Here is a 19803-nt window from a genome sequence, read left to right on the forward strand (position 1 = left end):
AAACAGGAAATTCAGTCAGACGTCGTCTGTTCTCACAAACTCTGCAGCCTGGAAGGTTTGAATTGAAATGTCTCAGAAACAAACAAAGATTTCAAAAGCAGAATTTAGCTTGTTTCTGATCTTTACTCAAGTTTTAATTTTAAATTGTAATTGGTGAGCAAAATCTTAACATTCACAGAAATGTATTTAATTCTAATGAATTAATGTTTATTAATGCACTGAGGTTGATCATGTTTCAGCTGTTTGTCACAGCTCAGCTGAAGTCGAATTAATATAATAAAGTTCAGAACACTTCATAATACTACAAAATGAAGTTAGATGAGAAGAAGATATGAAATAACTCAAATATAATGAAACATTTAGAAAAAAATTAATAAAGTAACAACATTAAATAAACTGCAATGAATGCAAGAAAACATTCAATAAGGTTTACCTTTAACTTGAGGTTTACCTCAGGGATTTAATTATTTATTTATTTATTTTTTAATCCACTTTATAGGGACAGTGTACATAAATGAACATCAGCATTGCCAGACAATAACAGACGTAAATATGCCAGATTGTAGCCACAAGGCCCATTTACATCCGTAGTCACTAGGCAGATACAGGAAGAAAAATACAGTGAACACAATTAGTACAGAAGAAAACATGTTAAAAATAGAGCCAGTTATTACAAGACTGGTTTGCTTTAAGTCGTGCTTTGAGCTGAGCTCTGAACAGAGGAAAAGTGGAAAAGCTAAATGTAGTTTCTTTATAAAATAATGTAGAAATTTTTCAGAACTTAATCTTTAAATCTTTAAATTATTGCAGAGTCAATGTGTTGATTCAATTTAGGTAAAATGAGTGGTTGGTGTGATAACTGGAGGCACTGGAGAGCCGTCTGAATGACTTCCTTACCTGACCGAGGCTGTATCAAGGAAAGTCTCCTACTTCCTCAAATCTGTGGTCATGTGATGAGGGAGCACTGGTGGTGGCCTTGCTCGTGACTCTGCCATTAAAAGAAGTGAGACACATTCGCTTGTTAGCATGCAGCTATTTCCCTCCATCAGAACTCAACAAATTCAGTGAAATCATCTTTCACTCATTATTGAGCATTTCGCCCTGTCTCATCAGACTAAAAACTGCACCTTGTCTGTGTGGAGTTTGCAGGTTTTCCCTGTGCGTGACTGGGTGGGTAAAAAGTGGGTTTTACCCTCTGCAGGTCATCAGTCCATCACAGGGAAAACATCAACAGACACACACTCATTCACACCTGAAGAACAGCAGTTACTGATGAAGGAGCGACCAGCCTGGAACACAAACTAACAAACCAAGTGGCCCAAACAGGCTCCCTGAGGTGGACTGTCTTCAATATTTCAACAAGAAGATTGTGCATGGGCTCAGAATGGGCATCCCATAACAGCAACAGTTTGACAAAATGAGTTTGATAGAAAAACAATAGAATCCATTGAAGCTGACGACATGGGTTCAGCATCATCCACCAAAAACATGTTCATAAATGAGTTTGATATTGGTAAATACACAATGCATGGATGAACCGTGTCAGTGCAACGTGGATGGATACTGTTATTACCTGATTAGATGGATTTAAAGTAGTCCACATTAAGGTTTCCCACAAATGTGCTTAACATGGGACAATACACAATGTTCCCACTTCCCTCTGGTGGCTCACATCCTGCTCCTCCCAAAACTCCGCCCAGCCAGAAGGGCCATGACATGAAGTCCTCATGGGTTTTAGAGGAAAATCCAGTGATGACCTGGTGAATATTCCTCAAATCCCTCAGCGACTGGTCCACTTAGGTCTGAACTACACTGTTAATGTCATGTCACCCAGTTCTGATCTTTACTCTCATTCATCACAGATCAGATCTGCTTCTGCACAGTATGAGCAGCAAAGAGACACATGCATTCAAATACTTTGAGATCAGACACAGGCCTCATTCATATGTGTGAATAAATCAGATCTGAATCAGATCTGTGTCTGTGTGTAACCAGGCTGATTTCATTTTCTTAACACGGCATCTCTCATGTCATTAAATCTGTCCTAATCTAGATTATTTTGTCACATGGTGAACATGTGATGAAGAGGTGGCCTCAGCATCAAACATCTGTCATCATCCCTTCTCTGGATTCACAGTTGGTTCTTTGTTCAGAAGGATCCTGAAGTTTGTTAAGTATGAACACCTGAATAGAGCTTCAGTCTGGAATCAATCCAGGGTCTTCTTCCTGAGTGTCAACAACTGCAGACTTCCACCACTCGACAGACAGAAACCACTCCAGGACTCGTGATCATGTGGTCTGTGTCTGTTGAGTCGTGTCAGTTCCTGAAATAAACCCAAGCTGCAGGCGAGAGCCTCAGCCACAGACCTCAGACCTTTGTGACGCCTCCGATAGAAACAGCAGCTCGCTAAGTTTAGACAAAGTGAAAAACTTACTTTTGGTGGTGAAGTCAACTTCATCGTAGATGGTTCGTTCTCGAACATTTTCATAAACAGGATGTCCGGACACTGAAAAAAAAGGGAGCCACACTTCAATCAGACTGCAAAATGAGCTTTGTTTGGGGATGTTCACCATTCTTTACAAGGTCTTGATGCCTTTCAATGATCTCTGAAAACAAGTTTGAATGATTTTTTTGAAAGATGAAAAAAAGATCCAATTGAGGCTTCAGTCCAACATGCTGGAGCATCACTGCTCCAGCGACTGATCACCTGGACATCAGATCTCCTTCTCATAGTCACCAAATGGCAAATGTTTAATACTTTTATCAGACGTCATGACAGTAGGATCTCAGCTGTTGGTGGAACTGCTGCTCCTTATCCTGCTTCTCTGACACTCTGGTCCTGGTCCTGGTCCTGCTTCTGGTCCTGTGCCCGACGACTTTAGTAAACAGTTATTTTCTCAGCTGCTGGTGCATCCAATCCCAAATTCTTATGGTCTGTGTTTTAAAATTTGTTTTGTGTTAATATTTTGTATGTTGTTGGTGTTTACATTTGGTAATTTCTATTAAATGACTAAAGTATTGATTACCGGGAGTATTTGATCACTTTGAGTAATTTATTACCTTATTAATTTGAGTAAATTGTCATTTACCAATTAATAATTGCAGGACATTAACAGTGAATCACTAATAACAATCAACTACAGTGTAATAAACTGTTTAAAGTGAAGCACCAAGTAATTTAACCCCAAATCAAATATTATTTATCCAAATAAACTGTTATTTATTCATTAATAATGTCAAATAATCAGCCATTTGGGAGTGAGTAGATCACAGAGTGATTTAACCATCAAATCATTGATTAACAAGGTGTTAATAATTAATCAATAATGCCACAAATGAATTATGCATTAAATCAAATTGTGGTTTATCTAATTAAAAATTCCGGGGCACCACCTCGAAGAGGACAATTACCAACGTTCAGTCAACTGCAAAATGATCAGAAGCGTGAGGTCGAGCACGAGCTGTTACAATCAAGCTTCTCACAAACAACCAAAAACCACCATGAATGGTCCAGTTCAGTCAATGAGCGTTTATTAAAAATGTCTTTTCCTAATCAACACATCTAATAACGAATCTGAACAGATTCAAAGCATGCAAAACCATCAGTGTGGTGTGTGTGTGTGTGTGTGTGTGTGTGTGTGTGTGTGTGTGTGTGTGTGTGTGTGTGTGTGTGTGTGTGTGTGTGTGTTCGAGCAATGACTCGGAGAGACGAGGACTTTTCATCCTACTCAAAGCACCAACTATGGGGGCAACTATGGTTCTGTGTGCGCGGGTGTGGATGTGTGTGTGTCGAGTGACAATGCAGAGTGGTTAGGGTTAGAGAGAGAGAGAGAGACTGTTCCGGTCCCCCTCTTGCTCCTGCAGCAGAGGGCAGAGTACAAGAGACGCCGCGGACAGGCGGGGGGGGGGGCGGGGGATGATGGCCGGGCACGTGCATGGATCCCACAATCTCAGGCCTGCACGCTCCCAACGAGAGGGCCGCGCGCTTCTTCGGAAGTACCGCATTTTGTCACGCCCCGTGCCCCTCCAGCCATGTGGGGGCGCTCTGGGCCGGTTTTGGTTTTGTTTCCCCATTTTTCCATGCCCTGTCTCTCCTGCTTGTCTGTTCCTCATGTTCTCCTGCCTGGTCTCCTTCCTCGTTGGTGCCTTAATGTGCCTCACCTGTGTCCACCTTATTTAAAGCCTGTATCCCTCACTTGTCCTTGTCGGTTCGTTGTGAGTGTTGTCCGCGTGTTCCATGTCCCTGCCTGCACCTCAGCTCTCGTTCCTGTATCTGGATCCCTTCAATAAACCACCTGAACTCTGCCTACTGCCTGCGCCTGGGTCCTTCCACCCCACACCCGTGACACATTTTGGTTAGTATGAATGAAGGAGGAAACGAGTGCGTTTCTGCGTACCCCACGCATTAGTGATGCAGTCTGGCTGTATCGTTCTGGCAGGTCGGGGGTGAGGAAGAAACCACGCGCTCGCACGCACGCGGGTGCGCACACGTGGGCAGCTCAAAAGCAAGAAAATAACAGTCACACGTGTAAAATGAACAAAACTTCAGTTTCCGTTCCGGGTTCCTTTTGTCCTCCTTGTGAGGCGGACAGGCCTCCACAGACAACAGGACTCCGGTCATGTTTGAGCTGAGTCTCTCCGATTAATGTCTCATCATCGATAAGCCCCCAACAATGTTAAACAATTCATTTTATAAGCATTATGAGCTGGTTGATCAATGTGGGACTTTGTTTCTGTGGGTTTTCGACCTCGTCCACTCAGAGAATCAGACAACAATTTCTAAAAACGTAAAACCATCTGTGACAGCCTGATCAGACACAGTCCATGGTGACTTCCAGTCATTTTGTTCAAAACTGAAACAGAACTCTTCACCTGGAGGGCCTTTACAGACTTACCCCCAGGTGACATGAAAAAACCAAAACAAACATAGCTAGAGGCCCTCTTTTTTTTTTTTCTTTCTGTCTGCTGTGACTGCCTTTATGCCTGGCCTTGCCATTGAGAAAGAGGGAGGGAAGTCATCAATAAGCACGCGCAGGTGATTGTAATTACCCTCTCCTCACTCCTCGTTGCAGGCAGCTCCAGCGACCTCGCTCTGCCCTGCAGCTGAGCCAAGCCACCCCCCCCCCCCCCCCCCACCACCACACCTGCGTTGCATGTTGTGTGTCCGTTTACAAAACTAGAACAACGCTCATAATCACTGAAAACACAACTTCCTGCAACCAACTCTCGAGGTGGGACTGTGAGAAAACGCTCGGATTCCATCCTTTCCAGATGGCAGAGGGCCTGCTCCTGCTCCTTGTCCTGCTCCTGCCCTCCAGGTCCATAGTAAACAATTGTTGTGCACATGCTCAGTAGATAGACAATAAGAACTATATTTCCTCCTGAATGTCATGACTCCCAGTCCAGATTCTCTTGGACTTGTACTGTGTTCTGTCCATATAAACGTCCGTGTTTTCCATTGCTAATGTTTTGAGTGTATTGTTCTCTGCAACATCTGTGACAAAAACAATCAGCACCTTGTGGACCAACAGGAAAACGATATAGTTTTCAGTCTTGCTGCGATTGTCATTTAAAATGGACACAAATTTCAAAATGTGTCCATGTAAACGTGAAATATTCTGAAATTAAAACACAAGATCTGAGCGTTGTCACTTGAAATGGCATAAATAGTTTGTTGGGTAAAACTCAACGTATTCTCTGTGTTCAAGTGAGCATTAGTATTATTGGAAAAATATTCCAGCTGTTTTTTTCTCACCTGGTGGAGGTTCACCTGACCGCCCTCTGAGTCGCCGCCTCTTTGAAGAAACGTAGGCCACTGCTGAAGAACAGAAAAGAGGAATCCTGTCAAACAGGAAACTTGACAAATCAAATCAATGTCATTTCAATATGTCCAACGCTACCTCCCAATGCCAGCAACAGTGGAGCTACGATGGTCACAGTGATCCACCAGGAGAGACGCTGGTCAGAAGGAATTTGGTCTGTGAGGACAGATGAGAAGCCTGAATATATGGAGCATCAGTATTTACTCTCTGAGGAAATGAAGCTTTAAAACAGAATATCAGGCAGATCAGGCAGACAGACAGGTATACAGGTAGAGAGGCAGACAGGGACAGGCAGATTGTGGATATGGACAGACTGTCAGGCAAGCAGACCCTCAATTATTGAGCATCAACATTTACTATCAGAGAGAATGAAGCTTTGAAACAGAATATCAGAAATCTTCATTTAGAGTTTCCCACCTCGAACAACCAGCCAGCTCTCTGCTGACTCTCCATAACCAGACACGGCACACTTGTAGAGTCCACTGTCCTTCACAGACACCCTGTAAATCACCATGGTTCCTCTGGAGCCCGTTTCCAACAGACTGCCGTTCCTGTAGAAGTCCACTATCACGTCTGATTCATTGGTGTTGGTGTGGCACCACAGGGTCACATTATCTCCCGCTGTCACAGGGAGGACGGGAATCTCCAGGATCAATGGACCACCTGAACGGGCAGGAGGACAAACTTTTATCACAACGAGACAAGATTCTGATTCTCATTTTGACTACAGTGGGAGACATGGACAGCATAGCCCTCACATGTTTATGTATGAAGTATGAATCAGGCTTTGAAGCATTTACCAAGTACTCATTATCAGTACTCTATATCGGCTTGTGGTGAGTACTCATATCAGTATTGGTCCTTTAAACCAGTGGTATTGGTGTATCTCTGGTTTTGATCGTTTTATAGCTGCAATAATGATGTTGACAGAGTCAGTCCTTCACAGACCTGATAGAGAGATGGACAGGCAGGCAAAGGGGCAGAAAGATGGACGGACAGAGAGAAAGGAAGACAGACAGGCAGGCAGGGAGGGACAGACTGGGCAGATTTACAGACAGGCAGTCAGACAGGGGGGCGGGCAAGGTGAGGAGCCTTAATTACGGAGATTCAGTATTTACTTTCAGAGAGAATGAAGCTTTAAAACAGAACATCAGAAGTTAATTTTCAGAGTTTCCTACCTCGAACAACCAGCCAGCTCTCTGCTGACTCTCCATAACCAGGCACGGCGCACTTGTAGAGTCCACTGTCCTTCACAGACACCCTGTAAATCACCATGGTTCCTCTGTAGCCCGTTTCCAACAGACTGCCGTTCCTGTAGAAGTCTGCTACTACGTCCCAGGCGTTGGTGTTGGTCTGGCACCGCAGGGTCACTTTTTCTCCTGCTGTCACAGGGAGGACGGGACTCTCCAGGATCAAGGGACCAACTGAACGGACAGGAGAATACACTTTTATCACAACGAGATGGAAACATTCTGATTCTGATTTTGACAACATGACAAGATAGCCTTCGCATGTCTTTTGTGTATGAAGCATGAATTAGACTCCATAGCATTGAGTAAGTACTCATTAGCAATACTCGACTTTGGCATGTAGATAACAGTTTGTACTCATAATACTACTCGTCATTTCAACCCGTTGTTACCAGTGCGTCCCAGGTTTTGACCATTTTGTACCAGTGATGTTGACAGAGTCGCTTCTTTCTCCTCCTTCGCCGTGGCACCAGTACTCGCCACTGTCAAAGGTGAAGGCTGGACAGAGCTCACAGTGTCCCACTGAACTCTCCGGATCCGACCCACAGAAGGTCTCCACACCTCGGACTCTTCGCCTCACCGTCCCTGGAATGGATGGGTCGGGACCCTCACAGTCGAAGACTACACAGTCGTACTCCAAGACCTGCAGCCGGCTGGGAATGATACGCAGAGAAGACTCACCTGATGGATGGATGGAGAGACAGATGGACGGGGGGTCGAATGGGTATACAGACAGACAGGCAGAAAGACATCCAGGAGCACCGGTGAATGGATGGAAATACAGAGAGACAGGGACACAGAGCTTTTTCAATTAAAATTATTCAATTCAAATAATTGACTTTTTTAATGGATTTTTTGAAAATTTAAATAACTGTAATATCTATAACAAATGTAATTAAATGTCATTAAATAATTATTTTAAATTATATTACAGTAAGTAATTTAATTTGAATGCCTCACTGCCCAGTGACTCAGTTTTCCTTCAATTACTTCCTTATTTTTTCTCTCGTCAAATCCAAAAGTTTACTAAAAATCAAAAAATTACTTCTTTGACGAATTTGAAACATTATAAAATATTAAATTCTTCACGTAAAAAGATGACACTTTGCTGACATGGGTGCAGATTGACAGTCAATGTGAAGACAGTGGACAGAGCATCAGTCCAGCTCACCGTCTCTGCCTGCTCCACAGCAGGAACCTTCCAGCAGAATGTGGAGCAGCAGGAGGAAGTCTGGAGACACAAGAAGAAGAGAGACGAGTGGCTCCAGGCTTTGGTTAGTGGCGTTGTGAAGAAGGAGAGTACTCACACACTGCTGGGACGTCCATGCTGCCTCGCTGCCGACGGACGGACTGAGCTGAGAGAGAAGCAGCTCGTCCTCCAGTTCCTCTGAGCTCGGTCTGTGGTGAAGAGCTGCTCTGCTCAACCACACAGACAAACGTGACACAACCACAGCTGTAATATAAACCATCATTTCATCCGTCAGTTCAGACATTTACACACATAAGAACCCATATCGCTCCAGGGAGAGTCAATATAAGGGCATTCAACCTCAACATCCATCCATCCATTTTCCCCCGCTTATCCAGAACCGGGTTGCGGGGGCAGCAGTCTAAGCAGAGATGCCCAGGCTTCCCTGTCCCCAGACACTTCCTCCAGCTCTTCCGGGAGGATCCCAAGGCGTTCCCAGGCCAGCCGAGAGACAAAGTCTCTCCAGCGTGTCCGAGGTCTTCCTCGGGGTCTCCTCCTGGTGGGATATGGCCAGAGAACCTCCCCAGGGAGGCGTCCAGGAGGCATCCGAAAGAGGAGCCCGAGCCACCTCAGCTGGCTCCTCTTGATGTGGAGGAGCAGCGGCTCTATTCCGAGTTCCTCCCTAGTGACTGAGCTCCTCACCCTATCCCTCAGGGAGCGCCCAGCCACCCTACGGAGGAAGCTCATTTCAGCCGCTTGTATCCGGTATGTATGTACCGGATGTATGTCCTTTCGGTCATGACCCCAAATTCATGACCATAGATGAAAGTGGGAACGTAGATTGACCGGTAAATCGAGAGCTTCGCCTTTCGACTCAGCTCCTTTTTCACCACAATGGACTGATACAATGACTGTATCACTACAGACGCTGCACCAATCCGCCTGTCAATCTCACGTTCCATCCATCCCCCACTCGTGAACAAGACCCCAAGATACTTAAACTCCTCCACTTGGGCCAGAGTCTCTCCACCGACCTGGAGCGGGCAGGCCACCCTCTTTCGATCGAGGACCATGGCCTTGGATTTGGAGGTGCTGATCCTCATCCCTGTTGCTTCACATTCGGCTGCGAACTGCCGCAGTGCATGCATGCTGTAGGTCCGGGTTCGATGAAGCCAACAGGACAACATCATCTGCAAAAAGCAGAGATGAAATCCTGCGGTCCCTGAACCGGACCCCCTCCGGCCCCTGGCTGCACCTAGAAATTGTTTGGCAATCTCTGCATTCTTTTTTGTCAGATGCTTATTAAAATAGACGCCAGTCCCTTTTAATTTCTTTTTGCCTGTTTCAGCAGCTTAGTCTTGTTCTCACGGCTGATTACTGCCATTGCTCTGCTGTGTTTTCTGGGGAGTGTGTGACATCTGGGGATGTGCTGCCGAACAGACAGTTCTCAGATGCTCCTCTGATGGTCACCAAGCTGCTCTTTAACATCAGTCACAGCCTTTTCCAGGAACCCAAGAGTCTGATTCCGTTGTTTTATTCCCCTGAGTGTTTTCTTCAGGAAGTTTTCTCATTTCCTCCATCATCAGGGACTCAGTGTCACACACCTTGTGGCTGGTAGCATTTAAGCTAGCTCAGGGCTTTGTTTCCTCCAAAGCCCCCTGTTTTCTGGACCGTTTATTATTCAAGGAAGATGACATCTTGTTCAAATACGTGTTTCTATTCTGGAGAACTTAAATATCTATAGTTGTCACAATTTTGAAAGATTTTCTGGTAACGCTTCGTTTCCAGCCTGTTGTTCTTATCATGACGTCACAGAAAGTCCCCCGAAGCTGTTTGTTGAACTGTGAGCCTCACTTCATGAACATTCACACCGATGCAGAAACCACAATGCTAATCATAAGAGCGGCGAGTGCTGAAGGTTAAAGATGATAAAAACAAATATGAGACGCTGAGACGCTGTGGTTGGTTTCAGACTTTTATTGGAATGAAACTTAAGTTTGAGAAGGAACAACGTCACCAAACAGGAAATTCAGTCAGACGTATCTCTCAAGCCTGTAAGATTTGAATTGAAATATTTCAGAAACAAAAAAATACATTTCCAGAATCAAAGTTTTCAAAACTAAATTTAGCTCATGTCTTCACTTTGCTCCAGGTTTAATGTTACATTTTCATCGGTGAAATAAACTATTGTTTCTTTTATCCAGACTCTCAAATAATAGCCAGTTTTACTGTTTCATTGCCCTGTCCACGCTGAAAGTAACTTTAAAGATGTGTGCACCCACACTGCTGAACAGCAAAATGCTGGAAACATCGCGATCATATGCATTCAAATATAAAAGGGGAGAAAAAAATTATCCACTCTCTGTATGATGGAAATACATATTGGCGATCTACGTGGTTACATTCTCAGTTCAAATGTGTTCAATAGTGAGCAAAATGACATAACAAAGCGAGTTTGACCGGGGAGGAACGGACATTAAGCGCAGGAGGCAGCTACGACTGCTCACCGGCTGCCGACAGCTCAGCCGCGGGCAGCCGGTTCAGCTGCTGCGCTGCTCCACTCGTCGCTCGCGGGCGACTGGGCTGTGCAGCCGCGCACCGGGCTCCCCGGTTGGGAGACTGAAGGACAAATTGAGTGATTATGGTGACTGACAGGCTAGAAGTGGACAATGTGCCCGGAGCTTAATGTTCGCCGTTCTGTTTGAACCGGCTGGCTTAGCTACAAGCACGCAGGCTCTGTTTGCTCACGTGACCGAACCGCAATGCATCATGGGAATCATAGTGAAAAAAAAAGACGGGTGGTCCGATATGCACAATAACCCGCCGCGTGCCTCTCATATGCACATCTGTTCGGCAGGTTCATGCACCAGATCATCCGTGCTTCCACATCTGCCCGGACGCTGCGCCAAAATCATCTTATTGACTGTCAGTGGACAAAAACCTTTGATCCAGAGAGCGGGATTGTCGATATCGCGAGAAGACAAGATCTCGCGGGAATAGCAACATTAGCAGTCACACGGTTGCTGGCAAATAACAGAAATAAATCCAGATCGATGTGTTTCTTCACACTCAATTCATAAGACACGCATCACCCTTTACCAGTAGCACATGTTCAGCTGTTCATATGGATTATTGGCGTTCATAAGCTCATAAACGTAACCCTACATTCAAACCCCATAAGGAACTGCAAAATAGGTGACGTCATCCAATAGACTTGCATCAATCCGCCAATACAAGTTGTAGTTCTATCTTCAAAATACCCCTTATCCCTAAGCAGAAGAGTAAAACATACAAAATAAGTTCATTTAGGGGTTTAGAGTTATGAGGAACATGCTTCTTTGGATTAGTATTTCAAATGAAACTGACATACATACACGGGGAGCCCGGTGCGCGGCTGCACAGCCCAGTCGCCCACGAGCGACGAGTGGAGCAGGGGAGCAGCGGGGCAGCTGAACCGGCTGCCCGCGACTGAGCTGTCGGCAGCCGGTGAGCAGTCGTAGCTGCCTCCTGCGCTGCATGTCCGTTCCTCCCCGGTCAAACTCGCTTTGTTATGTCATTTTGCTCACTATTGAACACATTTGAACTGAGAATGGAGCCACGTAGATCGCCAATATGTATTTCCACCATACAGAGAGTGGATCATTTTTGCTGTTCAGCAGTGTGGGTGCACACATCTTTAAAGTTACCTTCAGCGTGGACAGGGCAATGAAACAGTAAAACTGGCTATTATTTGAGTGTCTGGATAAAAGAAACAATAGTTTATGCCTCGTTTAGTCGCGCGGGGGTGGGGGGGCGTGGCCAGGCGACTCTCATTGAAATGTATTAGTTTACAAAGAGTGACGTTGGACACGAAAAAACTGTCCAAATCGTGCTCTCGGACACGATGCAATAGATTAGTTTACGTGACTCATAGCACGAATTGCCGTGAGACTGGGTTGCAACACAATGAATACAACAAAATATTCAATGGCTTCAACTTGAGGTGTACCTCAGGGTATAGTCCTCATCACCATTCAAATCACCACATTTTGTCAGTTTGAATGTGGTTTGTACATAAAATAATGCTAAATATTTTATAGAAATAAATATCAGAATTATTGCAGTGTCAAATGTGTTGATTCAACTGAGGTTAAATAAAGGGTTGATGTGATAACTGGAGGCCCTGGAGAGCTGTCTCAATCCGTGTGTTGACATGGGACTTTTAATTTCTCTAGAAATCTCCAACAAAGCCTAATCCCGCTCTAAAATGACCATGTAAACTCCTAAAAACTTTGTTCAGGATTAAGTTTGAATCCAAATAGGCCAGCCAGTTTATTCTTCTGATATATGTAAATTAGGCGCAATCGTATTCCAGTTGTTCTGCGCTGTGTGATGAAGCAATGTTCCAAGATGGCAGCCCAAGTCCCGTGGTTCGACTCTTACGACGATGGTTTATTCAACGGGTGTTTTAGAAGAATTGGAAATTGTGAAAGGGAACATTTCGCAAACATTTTAAAAGTTATAGCGTCAAAGTAATTGAGAAACAACAAAGAGAAAATGTAATCCTTCTCTTTTCTCAGGTAAACACGGAGCTCATGAATATAATTCTAAATTATGTAATTCAGAATAAACCAATTCCAAATTAAAAACACCCTGTAACCACACAATGATTTCCGTACCTGAACGAGGCTGTACAAAGGATAATCTTCAACTTCCCCATATTGGTGGTCATGTGGCGAGGGAGCGGCGGTGGCTGGCCTCGCTCGTGACTCTGCCATTCAAACAAGTGAGATGCATTAGCTTGTTAACATGCAGCATTTTACCTCCATTTTTGAGGTGAGAACTCACAAATTCTGTCAAAGCATCTTTAAGTCATTCATGAGCAGTTAGCTGTGTCCCCTCAACTGAACTGAATCTGCTCCTTTTCTGTGTGGAGTTTGCAAGTTCTCCCTGTCATCAAACTTATGTTGTCCCGTCGTGAATTCAATTCAGTTCAGCTTTATTTATACAGTGCCAATTACAACATAGACACTTTTACAGAGAACACCAAATAGATCCACATGAGCAAACATAGGAGACTGTGAAAAGCAAGAACTCCCGTTTAAAGGAAGAGACCATTGCAGAACCAGGCTCAGAGGTGGAGGCTTTCTGCTATTCCATTTGGGGTGAGGGGACAGAAAGAGAAAGAAATTGGGCAAACAGATATATTTCTTGTATCAACAGATCGTACATAGACGACAAGAGAAACAATGGTCAACGACACGTAGTTCTGAAACATTGCATGAAAGAAAGGAGAGACGTGAAGCAGAACTGGGAGCCGGTTCCACATGGTAGGAGCCCGGGGTTCAGTTAAAAACCAGAGCATCAGGAGAGACCTAATCCAGATAGCCATTAGTCTACATGAAGAGTATGAAGAGCGCAGACTGATTTAGGACAGCAGCGTGCGGTGGTGTTTCTGTCAGGGCCAGCAGTAACAAAATTATTAACAACACCCCCAGCCCCCACACCGCATGCACCAAAAAATAGCACACATGCATATGCTCTACAATTCAGACACATTCTGTCACCAGTGCTACCAGTAGCAGTGCTAGCCCTGCTGGCCCTGACTGCACACCACTGACGGAGGATGAGCGTCATCATGGAAATGTGACCGCTGACCTCGAAGATCAGAAGCAGGCCAGAGAGGCCGGTAAGACCCAGAGAGACCCCCATGACCCAGGCTAATGCAATCAATCGCAGAGCACACATCCCTGTCCCCCCCCCAGGAAGGCGTCTGGACACCAGTCCAGAAGAGGGCAGAGGTCGACCCCGCTGGGCACCGGACGCCCAGGGCAGGCAGAGCAGAGGGCCCGTGGCCCGAGAGCCGACCCCACCCACTCAGGCAGAGGGCCATGACCATACCCAGGACTTACTGCAGACTTCCATCACTCAACAGACAAAAACTGGGCTTATGAGGAACTTGTGACTATGCGCTCTGTCTGTTGAGTCGTGTCACTTCCTGAAATACACCCTTGCTGCAGGTGAGAGCCTCAACCACAGCCCTCAGACCTTTGTGACACCGACGGTCGAAACAACAGCTCGCCGAGTTTAGACAAAGTGAAAAACCTACTTTTGGTTACTTCAGCGTAGACGGGGTGATCTGGAAGATTTACTTCAGGAACTGCATACACTGAAAAACAATGAGCCACACTTCAGTCAGACTTCAGAATGAGCTGTGTTTGACAGTGTTCACCATTCTCTACAGTATTTTGATGCCTTTCAACGATCTCTGAAAAAAAAATTATCATCTGGTCCTGGTCCTGATCTCAGTTCATATTCTCCTGGACTTTGTAGTTTTAGAGTTAACAGTCACCGTAACAACAATGCAACTTGGTAGTCTGTCCTTATGAATGCCTGCATTCTCCATTGTAAATGTTCAGACTGTATTGTTCTCTGCTGTGTGGTTTCCTGACAAGAACAGTCAGCAGAACCAACCAGTGGACCCACATTATTAAAACATTATTTTCAGTGTTTCTGCCATTGCTGTGGAAATGGACATCATTTTCAAAATGTTCCAATGAGAATAATTTCAAAAATGTTCCACACCGAATGTTCTTTTTTTTCCCTCACCTGGTGGAGGTTCAGCTGACCGCCCTCTGAGTCGCCGTCTCTTTGAAGAAACATAGGCCACTGCTGAAGAACAGAAAAGAGGAAACTTAACAAATCAAATTAAAGTAATTTCAGTATGTCCAACGCTACCTCCCAATGCCAGTAACAGTAGAGCTACGATGGTCACACTGATCCACCAGGAGGAGAGATGCTGGTCAGAAGGAATCTCGTCTTTGAGGACAGATGAGGAGCCTGAATATAAGGAGCATCAGTATTTACTCTCAGAGAGAATGAAGCTTTAAAACAGAACATCAGAAGTCTGTATTTAGAGTTCCCCACCTCGAACAACCAGCCAGCTCTCTGCTGACTCTCCATAACCAGACACGGCACACTTGTAGAGTCCACTGTCCTTCACAGACGCCCTGTAAATCACCATGGTTCCTCTGTAGCCTGTTTTCAGCCAACTACCATTCCTGTAGAAGTCTGCTACTACGTCCGAGGCGTTGGTGTTGGTCTGGCACCGCAGAGTCACTTTTTTTCCTGCTGTCACAGGGAGGACGGGACTCTCCAGGATCAAGGGACCAACTGAACGGGCAGGAGGACAAACTTTTATCACGAGATGAAAAGCTACTGACTCCTTGATCAAGGTAAGAACTCGTATTGATATTCGTCCTTTAAACCAGTGCCATCGGTGCATCCCGGGTTTTGACCATTTTGTACCTGTAACAGTGATGTTGACAGAGTCGCTCCTTTCTCCTCCTTCGCCGAGGCACCAGTACTCGCCACTGTCAAAGATGAAGGCTGGACAGATCTCACAGTGTCCCTCTGAACTCTCTGAATCCGATCCACAGGAGGTCTCCACACCTCGGACTCTTCGCCTCACCGTCCCCGGGCTGGACGGGTCGGGACCCTCGCAGTCAAAAACCACACAGTCGTACTCGAAGAGCTGCAGCCGGCTGGGAATGATACGCAGAGAAGACTCACCTGATAGAAAGACAGATTGATGGATGGATGGACAAACAGGTGAACAAATGGGCAGGAAGACAGATGTTTTTCATTGTATGAATTTCTTACAATTAAATCACTGAAGTCATTTAATTGAAGTTTGAATAATGCATTTATTTTACTTAATGCAATTTAATTCAATAAAAATAAGTTAAATAGCAAGGCATTTCATTGAAATGAATTAAATTACAATAATTTACAATAAAATGATTTCTAATACATTAAATGATATTATGTCACAATGAATAAGAATAAATGCCTCACTGCCTTAGTGACTCAGTGGACAGAGCATCAGTCCAGCTCACCATCTCTGTGTGCTCCGCAGTAGGAACCTGCCAGCAGAATGTGGAGCAGCAGAAAGTCTGGAGACAAGAGAAGAAGAGAGACGAGTGACTCCAGGCTTTGGTTAGTGGCGTTGTGAAGAAGGAGAGTACTCACACACTGCTGGGACGTCCATGCTGCCTCGCTGCCGATGGGCTGACTGAGCTGAGAGAGAAGCAGCTCGTCCTCCAGGTCCTCTGTGCTCGGTCTGCGGTGAAGAGCTGCTCTGCTCAACCACACAGACAAACGTGACACAACCACAGCTGTTATACAGCCCCTAGCAAAAAGTATGGAATCAGCGGTCTTGGACGAGCACTCACTCAGACATTTTATTCGGTAGATAAAACTCAGATCACAAACATGAAACAATCGTAAGGTCATTCCAAAGTGCAACATCTTGGCATTCAGAAACGCTCAAAGAAATGAAGAAAAAACATTGTGCTGGTCAGTAAATGTTACTTTTATAGAGCAAGTGCATGGATATAAATATGGAATCACTCACTTCTGAGGAAAAAAAATTGAAATCGCTCCAGTTTGAGTAGAAAATAAGGACACACCCAGTCAATTTCTTTTCCTTCATTAGGCACCTGCCTCAGATTACATAACTGCTGGTTAGCCAGCAGTTAAAAACAGTGTAGTTATCACACCTTGGAGGGCTGCTGGACCAAGTGAATTGGCAAGAATCAAGGCTCCAACAAGAGAGACGTCTCTTGAGACCAAAGACGGGATTATCAAACTTCTTGAAGAAGGTAACTCTACACGTATGGTTGCCAAAAATGTGGGCTGTTCACAGTCAGCTGTATCGAAGATCTGGACCAAGTAAAAACAGCATGGGAAGGTTGTTAAAGTCAAGCGTACTGGTAGACCAAGGAAGACATCTAAGGCCACGTTCACACTGCAGGGCTTAATGCTCAATTCGGATTTTTTTGTGAAATCCGATTTTTTTGCGAGTTCGTTCACATTTACAATAAAATGCGACTTGTATGTGATCTCCCGTCTGAACGGAATACCACCCAAAAGTGTCCCGCATGCGCAGAAGAGGACAGAACGACGTCACGCAGCAGAGAAGAGAGCCAAGTTTTTGGCCATGGCGTTTTGTGGGGCAGCGGCAGCAACAGAGAAACGCAGTCAGGAGAGGTGGGGCAGAGATGAGAGGCTAATGATACGGAGTTCAATAATAATTTTCGGATGACAAGAACTCCCTTAATGTGCTTCTGCGAGCGCCTTTTTTTAACACTCAAGGTAAGACATACGTCTTCAGCGCCCCACATCGAGACGTGCAGGTCGGATAAATGCGCCCTGGCCGTTCAGACTGAAGTCGCATGGCAAAAGATCCGATACGTATCGGATTTAGGACCACATATCCAAATGGCCTGGGTCGCATTTGAAAAAATCGGATCTGTGTCGTTCAGACTGTCAGGAAAAGATCCGATACAGGTCGCATAGGGGCAAAAAAATCAGATTTGGGTCACTTCAGCCTGCAGTGTGAACGTAGCCTGAGTGTAACCGGCTGGTTATTGGTGAAGCCTCTCAGCTGTGGCAGGAGCCAATGGCCAGCTGGGCTGTGTTGTGGGAGGGGATAAATTCGCTTCCTTCCCCTTGGCAGTTCTGGTTTGGAACAGCTATGTGGCAGCATGCGTGTCTACTGACTCGGCGTTGCGTGCATTAACATTTTCTATTTGTTTCTCCAAGTCCCAGTGAGCAGGTCAGCGTGGCGGCTTGAGGGGTCGGGACAGCCGAGTTGACTCTGTTGCCTTCTGTCTTCTGTTTTTTTGTTTTTTTTCCTTGCTGTGTTTTCTCTGCTCTGCCCCAGCTGGGTCAGTGCATTAGTTGGTTGGATTGTTTGGTTGATTTCATTTTGCTTTTTGTTGGTTGTTTTCTTTTCGTGGTTCCTTTTAGGAAACACCAGCCAAGGCTCAGCAACAGACTGAGGGGGGTGTGCTTTGCTCGGGCGTGTTTTAACCAAGTTGTGTGTTGTTGTTCTCCCACCGTATTTATTTATTAGGTGGCGAATATTGTCCTTTTCTGTCCACTGAGTAATAATAAAGTATGTATTTTATTTCTCTACACAACCGCCTCACATTCCATCTTTGAGCTGTCTTTAATCCGCTCTCGGTTACATAAGCATCAAGAAAAGCAACTAAAGGCCATACGTCTTAAAAACAGAAAATGCACAAGACAAATGAAGAAGAAATGGGAGGAAGCTGGAGTCAATGTATGTGACAGAACTGTGCAAAATTGCTTAAAGGAAATGGGATTTTCATACAGGAAAGCGAAAAAGAAACCATAATTTACGCTTAAACAGAAAAGAACAAGAAAAAGACTGCAATTGGTTAAGGAGAGGCAATCATGGACTGTGGGTGACTGGATGAAGGTTATCTTCAGTGATGAGTCACGAATCTGCATTGGACAAGGTGATGATGCTGGAACTTTGGTTTGGTGCCGTTCCAGTGAGATTCACAAAGAGGACTGAGTAAAGAAAACATCCAAATTCCCACAGTGCTTGATGACATGGGGCTGCATGTCAGGCAAAGGCACTGGGGAGATGGCTGTGGTTCAATCTTCAATAAATGCACAAGTTTACGTCGACATGTTGTACAGCTTTCTTACCCCTACAACTGATAAAATGTTTGGGATGATGAAATCATTTTCCAAGATGACAACGCATCATGCCACAGAGCAAAAACTGTGAAAGCATTCCTTGGAGAAAGACGCATCCAGTCAATGCCATGGCCTGCAAATAGCCCAGATCTCAACCCAATTGAAAACCTGTGGTGGAAATTGAAAAAAATGGTCCGCAGCAAGGCGCCGACCTGCAAAGATGATCTGGCAACTGCAATCAAAGACAGTTGGCCCCAGATTGATGAAGAATACTGTTTGTCACTCATCAAGTCCTCAGAGCCTCAGAGACTGCAAGTTGTCAGAAAAGTAAAAGGCGGTGCAACTAAATACTGGTGATGTTTTGATTAGTTTTTCTTTGTCTGTTTTTCATGATTCCATATTTTTTTTCCTCAGAATGGAGTGACTCCATATCTTTTTTCCTGTGCTTGGTCTGTAAAAGTAACATTTACTGACCTTCATTTTCCTTCATTTCTTTTAGTGTTTCTGAATGCCGAGGAGTTGCACTTTTGAAAAACTTCATTATTGTTTCATGCTTTTTATCTGAGTTTGTTCTACAGAATAAAATGTCTGAGTGAGTGCTCGTCCAAGACTGCTGATTCCATACTTTTTGCTAGGGGTTGTATATACCATCACTTCATCTGTCAGTTCAGACATTTACACTCAGAGAGTCATTATGAGGTCATTCAATCATGAATAAATACACAGCAATCTTCCTCTTCTTCTATAATTCAACGACTGTTTAGTGTGTTGATTTTTAAAATTTAATGACCACTATAAATTTATTTTCTTGTAAAACTCACTAAAAACACACAGTCATTCCAGCAATGTCAGGATAATATTAGAGTCTCTTCTGGGTCAGTTCACTGATCAGAAGGGTGGAGGCCTTGGGGAAGAAACTATTTTGAAGTGTGGAGTTGAGACTTCAGTGCTCTGTAGCACCCCCGATGGCAGAGCAGAGAACAGCTGGTGGCAGCGAGTTGGGGAGATGTTGTCCAGAGAGATCAGGGGGAGGCCATCGCTGTCTTT

The 19803-nt window shown here is 44.8% G+C and overlaps 1 protein-coding gene across 1 annotated transcript; it reads right to left on the reverse strand.

Moving 5' to 3' along the window:
* Positions 1-16483, reverse strand: LOC115382736 (uncharacterized). Its single transcript, XM_030084598.1, has 18 exons — positions 16476-16483; positions 16273-16381; positions 16099-16166; positions 15550-15785; positions 15169-15414; positions 14980-15081; positions 14851-14913; positions 14351-14410; positions 12874-13012; positions 8245-8492; positions 7497-7754; positions 7002-7247; positions 6241-6486; positions 5902-5979; positions 5757-5819; positions 2436-2507; positions 898-988; positions 1-594 (listed from the first exon to the last, which is right to left on the reverse strand). Exons 1-17 carry the CDS (start codon positions 16481-16483, stop codon positions 927-929), a joined length of 2304 nt encoding a protein of 767 aa, XP_029940458.1. The 3' UTR covers positions 1-594; positions 898-926.
* Positions 16484-19803: the final 3320 nt, after the last annotated feature.

This window comes from Salarias fasciatus, chromosome 3, assembly GCF_902148845.1.
Source record: "Salarias fasciatus chromosome 3, fSalaFa1.1, whole genome shotgun sequence".
Taxonomy (NCBI): Eukaryota; Metazoa; Chordata; class Actinopteri; order Blenniiformes; family Blenniidae; genus Salarias; species Salarias fasciatus.